The 14,965-nt window shown below is 40.7% G+C and overlaps 1 protein-coding gene across 13 annotated transcripts in view; it reads right to left on the bottom strand.

The window, feature by feature from the left end:
* Nucleotides 1-14,965, bottom strand: part of MRTFB (myocardin related transcription factor B) — a 196,429-nt gene that overhangs the window by 26,271 nt on the left and 155,193 nt on the right. For all 13 annotated transcript variants that reach the window (XR_004967653.1, XR_004967652.1, XR_004967654.1 and 10 more), the window contains 2 exons: nt 7,358-7,495; nt 3,575-3,822 (listed from right to left, as the gene is read on the bottom strand). Coding sequence is in view for 10 of the 13 variants with exons in the window: in XM_036310141.1 (XP_036166034.1) it covers nt 3,575-3,822; nt 7,358-7,495 (386 nt within the window). In the remaining 3 variants the exon portion in view is untranslated. The remainder of the gene's footprint in view (nt 1-3,574; nt 3,823-7,357; nt 7,496-14,965) is intronic.

Raw genomic sequence — 14,965 nt, forward strand, 5'->3', positions numbered from 1 at the left:
TGTCAGCAGCTAACTAACTCTTTACATTCATTTGAGTCTTTTTAACCTGCTTTATGTTTTGTTAAATACTTGAAGTATTTGAAATTAAGTTTCTTGAAGTTTGGATGAAATGACAATTATTTTAAATCTTATTTTTGAATTATGAAAACATTTTATTTAAATCAGAGTTTCTCAACCTTATCCTATATAATAAAAGCCTAATATGCAAACTGTCCCCTCAACTGGGAGTTTGACCACTCACTATGACGTGCGCTGACCACCAGGGGTTGGTGTGGAATACTGTGGGCATCGGCGACGCGCTGCGACCTCTCACCAGCTATCTGGGGGCAGGGGTGACGGGGATGGAGGTGAGGTGAGAATGCAGCTACATGGGGGTGGGGGTGACGGGGATGGAGGTGAGGTGAGAATGCAGCTACATGGGGGTGGGGGTGACGGGGATGGAGGTGTGGTGAGAATGTGAGGTGTCCACCGAGCTTGCTCTCACTCCCCCTGCTACCCTCCTCCGGGGCGCCAGGGCTTGTGCACTGGGGAAGCCCCTGCACTCAGGTGCTGGGCGCCTGCGAGGAGCCCGCCCCTGTGCGGCATCTTCTGGGTAAGCTAGGCTGCAGCCGCCAGGACCACAGGGGCCGGTCAGGCTCCCCATGGGTTCGCATAGGAGCCGGTCTGTGAGGCTGGTCAGGAGAGAGTGCGCTGCCCACCCGGCTTCCGTGTGGTGATGCTGTGTGGCCCAGAGGCCTATGCTGTGCCACAGCCTGTGGCATCTGGCCACACTCACCACATCACCGCGTGGAGACTCGGGCACCATGACTCAGGTGGAGGGGGGTGTGCGGGTGCCCAGGTGCTGCCCAGGGTCCAGAGGTCAGCTGGGACCTGCCCTTCCACGCCAGATGCTCACACTTGATTGCCACCCAGGCCTATGGACCACACCCATGCATGAATTTCGTGCACCGGGCCTCTAGTATTCAATATTGTCCTTGTAAGGAGCCTTTTTAGACACTTCTTCCTTATTGCTCTCCCTATGAAATTTTAATACCATGGATATGATCCATGCTTGTCTATGTATTGTATCTATGTATGGTCTTTATTAAATTAAAAATGTAAGATTCTCTTCAACCAACTTTTGGTCCCTTGTGAATGAAATTATCTCCTTGAGAATACATGATTTCAGTGAATTATTCTATTCATGCTCTTTTTGGTTGAGATTCTACAATACTCCTGGTTACTATGATGAACAATTCAGTATCTAATTCAACCTTTAAAGTAATGGAAATAAATTGACATTGCTTTTCCCAAATCAAGAGGGAAAAAGTGGGGGTTGGGAGGAGACTAATGTGATCACTGTGTGGATGAGAAACCTGAAGCTGAGAGAGATGGCATGACCTTCCAGGAACCTTTAGCCAGTGTGTGGGATTATAGCCCTGTGAATTCAGGCTCTTGCTCCTTCCATGGTACCAAAGGCTGCATTATCAAGAAATACAGGCACTGCAGGACCTCCACATTTAGTTTCTCGTAATGGAGTTTTGGTAAAAAATGTGTTAAAGCCATCTCCATTTCTAGGACCTGGAAGCTAAACAGAACTGATGCTCAGTCTTTGTGTGAGGAAATCGTACTGAAGAACCACGGGCTTGCCTCCTCCTGGTCCCCGGATCTTCCTGTGTGAAGTTTTCCTTGGACGGCTTGGCTTGGTCACTTCAGTGGTGGGAATGTTGGCGGAAGAGGGGGGACTGGAAGCCTTGGGAAGACAAAGAACTGAAGAGTTCAGAAGCTCACTCCTCAGATGTATTCTTCCCATCTACAAAGCCAGTCCCATGCAGTCAGTATCTTTCATTGCAGTAAAGACTATTTCATAGACAGCACAAAAAATCCTTTCATGGGGTTTCAGTTGACCAGTTTCCTCGTCTGGGAATGGAACCAACAATATCAGTCCTCGAAGAGTAACCATGTGGATGATGACGATGTGAAGGGCTGAGCACACTGCCTGGGGCATCGTCAGGAGCACACACACGTGTGCCATCGCTGCTGTTACTATCATGGAGCCCAAGGAGGGTGGAGGCAGTGGGGATACCTCCGACGGGGACAGAGCTGCCAAGTGGCGTCATTCGTTTCTGATGCTCTTTCAGCTCTTGGCCTTCCTGGTCCCCTGCCAATGTCAACAGCTGTCTCAGGCCTGCTTGCTCTTAAAATAATAATACGCTACAAGGTTCTTTCCTCCTTCGTCTCCGTGCCCTGATGTTGTAGATTTAAGTGCTTCACAGTAAAGTCCAAATGACTAGTCTAACCTTCCTTGACATATTTGGTTCTTGAAAGAAAACAGTGAAGTGATAACCATTAGCATATGCGGAAGTCTTTCTTACAGAGAAGCCGCTTAGTGGGTCTGTTTTCCACTCCCCGGGGAGGAATGCTTAGCCTCCTGTAGAACACAAGTCCAGTGTCTCAGATCATGTGATTACAAGTCGAGGGGCTTGACCCAGAGAATAATTTTTCCTTGTATGAGATTTGATCTTTTTCTAGAGTTTCTTTTCCAAGTTGAATCTAAATATCCCTTCCTCCTAAAAAGTGAACAAAGTGAAGGATGGGGGCTTTGCATTTTTACCTGTTTCTCAGAAAAAGCATTTGAGGATGAATACCTGGAAGTTTCTTTTATTACATAATTAAAATAAGCCATGGATGTCTTGCTATGGATTCAATTGCAGAAAGTGCCAGAACTCACTCCCTCTATCCCTCCCAATTGGGCTCAAACTGTGAAAACATGTTTCTTCTCCATGGTTGTTGGTCACAAAGACTTTTCATTCACTGTCTTTTGGGACATCTATCCTGTTCCTTCTTTTCCATTGTCACTGCCCTTTCATCTTCTGGGATCTACTTTACTGCAAAATTTCCAACTGGTTTTCCTATTTCCAGACTCCCCCTCAGTACTGGCGTCAAATGATTCTTTCCTGCATGCTGATTTTACCACGTCAGTGCAGCCTCTGAAACAGCTACCACATCAAACCTAGAGTCGGCCCGATTTCAGGTTCCTGCAGACATCGGCCCTACTCAATTCTGTCCTCCACTTTCTTTAAAAACAAATCATATTATTTAACAGGCCATTCTTCTCACCATCCCATAAACAGGCCCTGCCCTCTGTACCTCCCCTCACATTGTTCCCCTCTGCTTAGAGGGCCCTTCCCAGTTTCAGGCCCTTCCCCACATACACATCCTGCCTTTTTCATAAAACTTTCTTTGACCACTCCAGGTTTTATGGTTCTGCTTTTTTTTTAAAAAACTGTTTTACCAGCTCTTAAGCTTTTCTCATAGCATTTACCACTAGGCAAATCTTTCTTGGATGCGTAATTGTGAAAAGTCACTTCTAACTTAAAAATTCAGAACTGACTTTGGAGGACAAAACCGGGTGGCATGCAGGCTATTCTCACTGTGCTGACTTCAGACACTGTATGAGAAGCCTGATGGCAATAAAATGAAACGGTCATTAAGCACAAATAAATCACAACATCCAACCTTCAGTAACTAATGGATCCTCATAAAAACCACAGTAAAAGCCACTTTAGGAGCCAGCCCCGCCCCAGCCCCATACTTGAGCGGCGCAGGCAGGATGGTCTGGTAGTTGTAGTGCTGCTGCTGCTGGCTCAGGATCTGTAGTTGCAGGAACAGCTGCTGCTGCTGGAGCAGGCGGGCGTAGTTGGAATCCAGCTGCGGCTCGTTCTTCTCACCTTTCTGGTCTGGTGGAATGTACTGGTGGTACTTCAACTTCTTTACCCGTGGTTTGGGGTCTTTGCATTTTTTGCTACGGTGCTTGTCATTTGGATTCTTGGGGTGGCTTTGCTATTTGTGAGAAAAAGGGAATAAGAACATTTTAAGAGATGCCACCACATGCAATCTATTTTACAGTGCCTCCGGATTTGGAATGAAAAAGCAACACAGCTTGGGAACTGGTAGAGCCACCGTGGAAAGCAACATACCAGATACATTTAGAGAGCCAGGAAAACATTCACATACTCCCTTGACCAAGAAATGTTGCTCCTAAGAACTCATTTCTCCTGCTATCTTGTTCCCTCAGAGTACGGGCAAGATGCTCAGCTTAGCATCATCCATTCACATTCAACAACAGTCACTCTCAGTCTTCTGTGCAGACACATTGCCAAGTGCTTCCATATATTATCTTCCAGTGAAAAACACATTATACATTAAGTATACAACAGAAAAAAGATTAGGTATATTTCACTATAACTATGTAATATTTTATAATCATTAAAAAACAATGGAGCCTCCCCAGGGTGGCTCAGTGATTGAACCAGGAGGTCACGGTTTGATTCCCAGTCAGGGCACATGCCTGGGTTGTGGGCTCAATCCCCAGTGGGGGCCAACAGGAGGCAGCCAATCAATGATTCTCTCTCATCACTGAAGTTTCTCTCTCTCTCTCTCTTCCTTTCTGAAATCAATAAAAATATACAGACAGTCCTCAGGTTACGTTGGACTCGACATACATTGTTATGTCGCCATCTCCCATTTATAAAAAAAAAAAGTTCCGTCATTTCGACGTATGTACATATGTGCTTTATGTTTTTTTATTATTTATTTACCTCAAGTAAAGGTCAGGAATTGTCATCTTTCTTTAAAATTTTTTTTGCTGTTTCACTTCATTATCGCTGTGTATGTGCTCCATGTGAGCGCCGTAGGTGTAGGTGCTTATGTAGGTGGGTCCCGACTTACGGCGAAAATCGCATTAACGTCACGCCGTAGGAACGGATCTCTGACGTAACCTGAGGGCCTATTGTATTTTAAAAAAATCAATGAATATGCAAAAACAGAAAAATGCTTGTAATGAGAATCAAGCGGAATAAAGGCTATGCATTTCTATGGAAAGTACAAACACACAAAAATACTGAGCAATGTAAATATGTGTTTAAAATTTTTTTCAAAAATATATTTTTATTTTGAAAATGGTGTGTGAGACCCCATTTTATGATTAAGATTCAGATGACTCCTGAGTTTTCTTTCTCCTCCATTCATAAGTTGCCAGATCACTTTCTACTTTTTAGTATTCATATTATAACTTTGTTTGGGAAAAAAAAGTCCACCAACAAAACAATAAGGTATAATTATTCCTAAGCTTCCTTAGGTAAAATACTCAGTAAGAAGACTTTTGAGAAGTACTACATTAAATATGGCTATTGGTGTGATCATTTTATATGTGTTCTTATTTGAGTTAGGAAATAAAAAAAAAAAAACCAACAAAGAAAAAAAGACCAGAAACCATCGCTATTAATATTTACTTTTTGCCCACAGATATCCTCATGGCAACTCCCTCCCTTCTTTTAGATCTCGCCCAAGCATGCTACTAGGAATATAAACGTCTCTCCTTGTCTGCTCGCAGCCCCAGTCCTCACTTTATCTTCACCGCGAGCCCTCTCTTGTTTTGCTGTGTACCTCTCAGTCCTAATCAAGGTGGGGTGCTTTGTCATGTTTCCTTCACTGCTTCACTGACTCTCATACCCAGAACAGTGCCTGGCACATAACAAGTGCTAGATAAGTATTTGCTGAGTAAGTTAATGATGAATGTGTATGCAATTAGAAATCACTTGAATTATCACTTACTACACATCACAATGTCAGAAAATATCCTTGCCCACTAAAAATCCTCCTGTAATCTCACAATTTTAATCAGTTCATTGTCATGTGCTTATGTTTTTACCAATAATACATTTTATTTCCAGTCTTTTCAAACTGAGCATAACAATGAATGGGGTCTGGGTTTTGGAGTTGTGACTATAACTGTTAGGTAATGTTAAACACTGACTCGACTGCGACCAGGAAGCTACCTGTTGACAAGGGAGGGGACACAAACACAAGAACCAGTGTTCCTCAGACCAAATGTGCTATTACCTATTAGCTGGGACATGTCTATTCTCTCAGGAAGCGAGGATGGGAAACAGCTTTCCTCATAGAAAAAGCCAAACAATTGTGGTCCGTTTCCTAATATGTACCGTCCTTTCCTCCACTGGCAGAGTCCTAGGGTTACCTTCCCAACCCCTAAACCTCACATTCTTACACAATGCCTGCTGCCGCTGAACCAAGGCCCTCCTTAAAGACAGACATAGCGAAGAGCAGAACTTTGAAGAGTAGGAGAGGCAGAGAACAAATTCTCAGTCTCTACAGGGAAAGATGGGTTGGCATTCAAATGCTCTTTGTGCCATTGTGGTACATGCTTCGGGATGTGGGAGGAGGTAAGAGCTGATTTTATTGAAGCAGTTGCCACTTGGCACCCTCTGGAATTTCTGGCTCCAATACTTAGTGATGGTAGATGGTGAACTATATTGCTATATACCCTTGAAGCCACATAGACTCAGCCACACTGACAAAGAGAGCCAGGAGTAGAAAGAGAACCTCCTGTCAAGGACAAGGACATGCTCAGGGGCAGATGGCGATGAGGACTGTGCCTCTGAAGAATCTTGCAATGGGTTAACTGAGAAGGCAGAAAGAGGGCTGGCCTGGAACTTGGGAGACTGAGTCCTTCCTGGCCTGGTCACCTCACTTCTTTGGGCCTCAGTCTCCTCATCTGAAAGGTGGTAAGAGGGTTAGCTGGCTCCCTAATGTCCTTTTTTAGTTTGAGATCTGTGTTCTGCTAGTTTTGGCAAAAGGCACATTGAAATGATTAAACTCTTCCGCAGGTTATCCGCTACCCCCACTTTATTTAGCAGTTCTAAGTACACTTCAAAAATCTTGAAAAATGTACTATAGAGTACACATTTTAATATTCTTTGGGACTTATTCTGAGTTATTTTGACCATGTAAAACACTAGGGAACAGTGCCACAAATCTGCAGCTTATCTGGAGAACAAACCAAGCTTCATTTGGCCAAATCTGCTAAATCAAAAAACCGTGCTTACTTCTTTAAACCTTTAACCTGTCATGTAATATATCTGGAATACCACTGAGTTTAACCTTGTGTAGAAAGTCCAGAATCATGCTACCATTAAAGATCTGTTTGTGAGATTTGGGACTCGCGTGAAAGCACCTGCATCTACCCTGTGTCCCTTGTTCCGTCTTGATGGCCCGGGTGGGGGCAGGACTGGGCACTGCTGATAGAATGACCCCTACACTCTTCCTTGTGGCTCCAGTAGTTTATACACACCATAGTTTGTGCTGTTCTGTGACTGCAGAATAATAGGTCGTGTATTGAAGGTGGTAGTTTCAAATATTAAGGCCCGGTCTAGCAAGTCCTCCCATGCTTTTGTTTTCAAGGCTTCAGGCGAACAGGCAGGCTGGGTGATGTGGACACAAGCCTTTGTCTTACATGTGTGGGGCTACAGACAAGAGTCACAGGATACTCAAACCAGTTTGTATGTGGGGTACCCACCTTTACCAGTGTTGGCCCAGGCTTTGCTGAGGACACAGTGTTTGAGGGGAGCACAGGAGCTGTGGCCCTTGTGGGGGGCTGATCCGTAGTAGCAGGCGTTTTCAAGAATTCAGGAACTGCTGGGGGCACTGTAGTAAACTGGTGGAAAAGGCAGAAAGGGAACAAGTCTGTGAAATCAATGACAGTAAAAATAGAAAAACCAGAATTATAAGGGAATGACCTCATTTAAAAAAAAATCCTACTACAAAAGAAACAAAAGGAAAGTATACTATTATGTTGGAGACCCAGATGGAGGAATAACATGTCTTACCTCCGTAAAACCAATTATTTAGTCTTTGCCCCAATAGTATAAAAAAGCTAACTCTAAATAGGGTTAGATTGATTAAACTATAGTGTTTTCTCAGGAACATGGTCAGAACCGCCCTTTTTTGGCAGAAAAAAAAGTACAAGACTCTTGTAAAAATGGTCAAAACAATACATGGTATTCGTAAGGTTTGCTTGCCATACAGGTCACACTAATCCGGGCTAATTCAAATATCATCTTTAGTCTTTGTTTCAGGGCCCGATGAGCCCTCCACCACACCCAGATCCACCATCAGGCAGCATCTGGGAGAAAGCTTCACTCCTGCAGGCCCACTCCTGCACGTGTTCTTAAGTGTGGCTCACAGCTCATGCTCCTACCTCCAAACCCAACTAGGTATTCATCACCCTCTTCCCCCATCTCTTGCAAAGAAAATATGGCGACTATTTTTGGTAAGATTGACCTGTTTCATGGGCAGCACCCTCACACTTAAAGCAAGAAGTTAATTTGTTACCTGGGCAATTATTCAATTTCAATTTGGGATCATATATTAACAAAGGAAACCACAGAAGGCTTGGCTAGGTTTTTATCAACCACCTAACAGCCTATTCCAGCTAGCACTCTACTTTAAGTATTCATTTACTGGAAAGAGATATTACTATTACAATGAATCAGTCAAATCTTGCCTATTGATTACTACTTGGGTTTACTATTACTAGCCTTATCTTAAGGAAAAATGTCTTTCTTTATCACAACGTTTCCAAACAACTCTCAAATTCATTACAACAATCAAAGGCAGTTCTCTTGTTGAAGTATTTGGGTTTAAAAATAGCAAATTGTATTTTCCCTCCTTAAAATAAATGACCTGAAAAGTCAGAGTGCTATTAGCTACAAGAAATATGAAGCTTGGCACATACTAGATACTCAATAAATATTTGTTTAATGGGTGAATGGAAATTCCTTGTGGCTTTAACTCATGCTAGGTCACACTCTCAAGCCTGCTGGGCCTGTATGTGTGTGAGTGTGCAATTAATTGTGCTGCCCATGTCAACTTTCTGACATTTTTAATTTTGCCATTGATTTCAGTTTTTAAGTAATTATCAGTAACCGTAAGTGTTGACAATAGAAAAGACTTGCTTTTTAAAAAATGGCTACACTCAGTTTCATTTTCAAACAGAAACGAAAGGAAGAACTTATCCAAAGTGTTGACACCTATGCTCCAGGCTGACTTCCGCCCCCAATGGCCCTGCGACGCCAGCTCCTCGATGGACCTCTGGCATGAAGTGAAAGATGCCAGCCAGCTGATCACTGCTCTAAGGGCTAGGGTTCTAAGTTATTTGTTTTCCTTTCACTTTGTACATTTTTGGGAAATGATACTTATCTCTGGGTCAATTTTCACACCGGGGAAAAACATTCCTTGGCTATTAAATAATTGGCATATGAAGTAGCATCAGATATTGAATTTTAAAATATATATTTCCTTGCAGATAAATTCTAACCTGACAGCTATTTTACCAGTCCAGCCCCCACTGGCTGTTTTGATAGTAATGATGCATTTGAGAGCAGTCAGTGTTAATAATCTGAAAAATAACCCAGGAGCATGAATGTGGTGTTAACTGTAACATTTATGGAAACGTTTTGCCTATATGTATTTCTAAACCCTGCCTAACTGACTTCAGCCCTGATTACTGACTGGTACTCCCATCTTCATAGCTCTTTTGGTATTTCAGTGTGACTTTGCTTTCGGAAAACCACAGATTCCAGCATAACACAAGAATAGCTCAACTGAGATACCAGTGATTACCTAATCTGAAAATAAATTCAGTTAAAAAGGAAGAAATAGCTAAACTCTGCTTTACATTTTGCCAATCTGTTTCATGTGCCTTAGCAAAAACCCTCCAAAAAACCTTGGGTCATATCTAGATGTTAGAATCCTAGTGGCTAGAGTTACAAAAATAAAAATAAAAATGTAGATATTAATGCTTCTTTAATGACAGTATTAAAAAAACGATTAAGAGAGAATATCCAAGCAATAAAAAATACACTTTTTTATTTCACAATAGGTTGAGCAATATGTTAAAATCTTAAGAGAATGCTTTAAATGTGCTTAAACTGCCACTGAGACCTAAGTTCACCTTATGTATTATCAAAATTCAGTCTCAAAATGATTCAGAATCTTTTCTCTAAGGAAACAAAAAAGCTGCAAAGTTTGCTTTGTTTTACTGGATCTGATCACTGTTCTCATCATAAGTACTAGGTCTCATGACTACTAGTTCTGTAACTGTCATCATAACGTCATGAAAGGAAATGTCAGGAAACACTGTTGCCTAAGAGTGGATATTTATGTGTTAAATAAAACTCAAAGGAAAGCACTTCCAGTTTTAAAGACTGACCTTTCTCTTACTAGAAATTGCTATGGGAAAGTACTGATACAAAAGAAAAAAACAAGTCAGAGCAAATGTTTAAACTGACTAAAGTTTCATAACTTTTCAGGGTCTAACACTGGTTCCTTCTGAAAAGATGATATACTTCCAAGTACCAATCACTGTTCTCTGGTAAATTCCTTTTTCATTACAATTTCTTTACACAATTTAAGGGGACAAAAACTAGGTAATTAAAGACAAAGGTGTTTTTTTTTTGTACTGTTGATTTAAAATCTATAATTAATGTGCTTTTATTTAAGAATGCAGCAGAGATCTTAATTATGATTGTAATATGCAAATAGATTCAAAATGAAACTATTTAAAAAATATTTTTTCCATATTCCAATCCCCAGACAAATAAAATGAACACTAGTCAGTGAATAAGTTGATTATAAATAAAAACATGTGTTTTGAAAATTTAATAGGTAGATGGATATTTTATGTTTGTATTTAAACATTTCATTTTTAGAGCAAGTAGTTGAACATTAAAGTGAATTAACCCATTAGCACAACATCACCTGAACAGTTAGTTGTTACTGGATTGCCTAATTAGCAGTGAGGTTTTGCATGTATCCCTCTCATTTAAAAATCTATTTTTAAAATAAATTGTGGTAATATACCTAACATAAAATTTTCCATTTAAACCATTTAAAGTGGAGGCGACTGGAGGATCAGGGGAAGGCACTGCCCCCATCAGCCCACTGCTGCTGCCAAAGTGGGCCTAAGCCGTCAGTAGGACATCCTCTGAGGGCTCCCAGACTGTGAGAGGGGGCAGGCTGGGCTGAGGGAGCCCCCCTCCAGTGCAGAAATTTTCATGCACTGGGCCTCTAGTTTGTAATAAAAGTTAGTATAACGCCGATTATTTAATGAATGTATGCATGGCTTACCTATTAGACCTTGCATATTCTCTCTATTAGCTTAAATATAAGGTTTCTATATTATTTGGCAAAAGGTCATCTACCTGAAAGTTACTGATACACTGGGGAAAAATAGTAGATAGTTTACCAAATTTTCCCAAGCTTGTCTTCTTGAAAATGCACAGAGTAACTGACCAACAAGGTTCCTTGAAGCACTACTTTGAATTCAGCACAGGCTTGTCAGAACACACTTACAGTTAAACATCTGTGTTTATAATAATGAATGAAATGGCTTCAGAAATTGTGGAGAGAAAAGTCTTCAGATGAAAAGAACCAGTGTAAGAGCTCCCAGTACCTACATGTGTGGCTAGCTGTCCTTAATTTCCTACAGCTTTCCATTGTTCAAGAGTTGCTCAAACATAAAAGAAACTGAGCTCCAATACCTGATGTGTGTTCCCTTTATGTTTTGGTAAATTCCTTTCCAGCTGTACTTTAATCAGAATTGAAAAGACAAGAGAAAAGTCCAAGGAAAAGCAGTTTTAGTCTCTTACAGACCACACAGAAACACATCTATAATAAAAGCGTAATATGCTAATTAGACCGGACAGAGGACAACCTTCCGGACGAAGCCGGGGCTGTGAGGGCCGAGGCTAGCTGCCTTGGCTGTGAGGGCCGAGCCCCTTGCATGAATTTCATACATCGGGCCTCTAGTATTCAATAACTGTTTTCACTGTTAAAACCTACATCTTAAAGGAAAAACGTGTTGGTGTACTATACTGTCCACATTGCAAGGTTATTAGCATTTCAGCACTGGGGTTTCAAGAGAAGTGCTTGGAAAATCTGTTCTTTACTTAGATATTATGAGTTAAATTTTTTGGAGGGGAATGTTTCTTCTATTTGAATACTTGGCTGTAGGACTTAATCTTCTGGTATCTGTGTTCTGAAAAGAATGAAGGAGACTATAGTCAAAAGACATTTTGGAATAAAGCAAAGCATTAAGAAATCTTGAGCTTAATTTTCTCTCAACTAATTATCTGTAATAAAACTTTTAAAGAATCTAAAAGAAATTCCCTACACTGGCCTTGAACTTTATATTAGGCCAAGTGTTTAAAAAAAAATGAACAGGGAACCCAGCCGGTGTGGCTCAGTGGTTGAGCGTCGACCTTTGCACGAGGAGGTCAATGGTTCGATTCCTGGGCACAGGTCACATGCCCGGATTGCAGGCTGGATCCCCAGCAGGGGGTATGCAGTAAGCAGGCAATCAACGTTGATGTTTCTCTCTCTCTCTCCCTCTCCTTTCCTTTCTCTCTAAAAATCAATAACAGCATACATTTCAAAAAATGAACAGGAAAACTAGAAAAATTCATTTAAGCCATAGGATTAAATGTGCAGGATTAAATGATTAGGCAACATATGTAAAACACTGGTTCAAGTAAACAAGAAGCAAAGTGAATGCTATGCAGTGCTACTCCAAGTATGGTCCGCGGACCTTTGTTACCTGCCTGTGACAAGGATAGGAAGACTAACGGAAATCTGATGTCACCCCACTACTTTCATTGTATTTTACAAGAAAATTAGTCCACAATGCTTTGGAAATTATTACAAACTATATAAAAAACAAACACACACCGGTCTTTCCCTACAGGCAGTTGAACGACCATTGGTCTATAGCAATTAAAGTCACCATCAAACTCTTCCACAGTTCCCATTAAAAACTAAGAATTTCAAGAATATCTGAAATATAAGACATTTATGTTGCTCTTTTATTATCTTTGCCCTATAAGGACTATTTTAATATTAGTAATGAGACTGACTTGGGGGGGGGGTGAGGTACAATGGTAATTTTAAAGCAGGAAAAAGTATATTGCAGAGATCATCTCCTAGGATTTTTCATTTATTAAGGCAGTAAGCACTGCTTGTGTTGGTTCCTGTGTGTTCAGTATGAAGTTACTAAGATAAAATGATGGGACATCCCTGCCTGTTGGAAACTTCATGTCTAATGAGAAGCAGTGTTTTCACATAGGTACTTTCCCCTTGAACTACTATAATGTGAAAGTAATTATATTTAGGGAGATAAATATATTTTTTATATATCAAGTGAGATGCCTGGATAAGTTCTATAAACAACACTAGATAACAGTGAAAATAAAATAAAAAATTTGCCAAAACAATATACACAGTTAACAGAGAGATACTTCTTTAATTACATGAATAAAAGTATAAATAATAAGAATCTTTGTCAGATTCCTTACTTATAATACTACAAGGGAATTTTATGAAGGACACACAAGCCTTCATAAAATTTAAGAAGGCCTCGAGGCATATGGTACAGAAATTACATAACAAGAAAAGTTGCAGTGAGCCAGCTCTGATTCTGGGTTCTTTTACTTGAATGTGTAAGTAGCGAGTGTACGGTACTCGAAAGTGGGTATCTGCCCACAGGCTCAGTTAACAGATAAAGAGCAGACTGTTAATGGTCTGCACACAGCAGGCAGAAGTGGTGTCGCAGCAACACTAAAGCATGTTATAAAAACTGTTTAAGTTCAAGAATGATCTAAGGCAGTGATGGCGAACCTTTTGAGCTCGGCGTGTCAGCATTTTGAAAAACCCTAACTTAACTCTGGTGCCGTGTCACATATAGAAATTTTTTGATATTTGCAACCATAGTAAAACAACGACTTATATTTTTGATATTTATTTTATATATTTAAATGCCATTTAACAAAGAAAAATCAACCAAAAAAATGAGTTTGCGTGTCACCTCTGACACGTGTCATAGGTTCGCCATCACTGATCTAAGGCAATAAATAGAGCATACTTATTTTTTAAGAAACATGGCTATTCCTTTTTTTCCTTCAAGGAATTCTGGAATGTAAGCCCAGTAGGTAGGACTACCTCTTGTTAAAGTTTCTGACTTACAAACTTAGCTGGAGACCAAGTTTCAGGAGCAAAGTAAAAAACCTAATAGTATAAGCCATCCTGGGAAAAGGAGAATGAGTCTGCACAGGTGAACTGTCGTGAAGCCATTACCAGGTAGATGGCTGAATTTTTTTGTGTTACTAAAAATTCTGTGTTACTAAAAGCTAAGGCCATGCTATTAGCGGTCTAATATCCTGACCTACTCAGACAGAAGCAGAAAAGAACCCAAACGGCTAAGTAGAACTGTGTTTTAATGTTATTTACTTTCATACTTGACATTCTTTTTAGCCCTGTTTTTAAAGCTCAAAACCAGAGAACAGCAAATATGTGAGAACACAGTAGGGGCTGGTTTTCCTTGCTCTCCCTTGCTGCCTGCTTAGACCTAGGACCATGGGCTGGTCCCTGACCCATCCATCTTCCAGGCCAGGTTCCAGTAAAGCTGAGGGGCTAGTCACTCTTGCCCTGTAAACTTGGACAGTAGCTACCCACACCACCTTTGATGAGTCCAAGCTGGAGAGGCTCTGTTCTCAAAGGAAGAACACAAACACTGCTTCTGCTAGCTGGATGTTAGTCAGCCTCATGGTACTGAGTTCAGTTCAATGTTTACTGAACACTTTTCCTGAACCAGGGCCTATGCTAGATGTTAAAGACAGACAGACACAGACACACACACACACACGCAGCTCTTGTCCTCTAAGAGTCAAAGTTCTTCTCATAGGCCAGTGATGGCGAACCTTTTGAGCTTGGCGTGTCAGCATTTTGAAAAACCCTAACTTAACTCTGGTGCCGTGTCACATATAGAAATTTTTTGATATTTGCAACCATAGTAAAACAAAGACTTATACTTTTGATATTTACTTTATATATTTAAATGCCATTTAACAAAGAAAAATCAACCAAAAAAATGAGTTTGCGTGTCACCTCTGACACGTGTGTCATAGGTTCGCCATCATTGTCATAGGCTCACACTTTCACATTTTATTTAGAGGCATAGACACAATAACAAAGAAATTAATATAGTTCAGATTATAGTAATTAGTACAAGGAAGAAAATAATGCTGAAAGACAAACAGATATTCATGAAAGAGAAGAAATGCTGTAAGAAAAT

Source organism: Myotis myotis, unplaced genomic scaffold, assembly GCF_014108235.1.
Source record: "Myotis myotis isolate mMyoMyo1 unplaced genomic scaffold, mMyoMyo1.p scaffold_m19_p_5, whole genome shotgun sequence".
Classification (NCBI taxonomy): Eukaryota; Metazoa; Chordata; class Mammalia; order Chiroptera; family Vespertilionidae; genus Myotis; species Myotis myotis.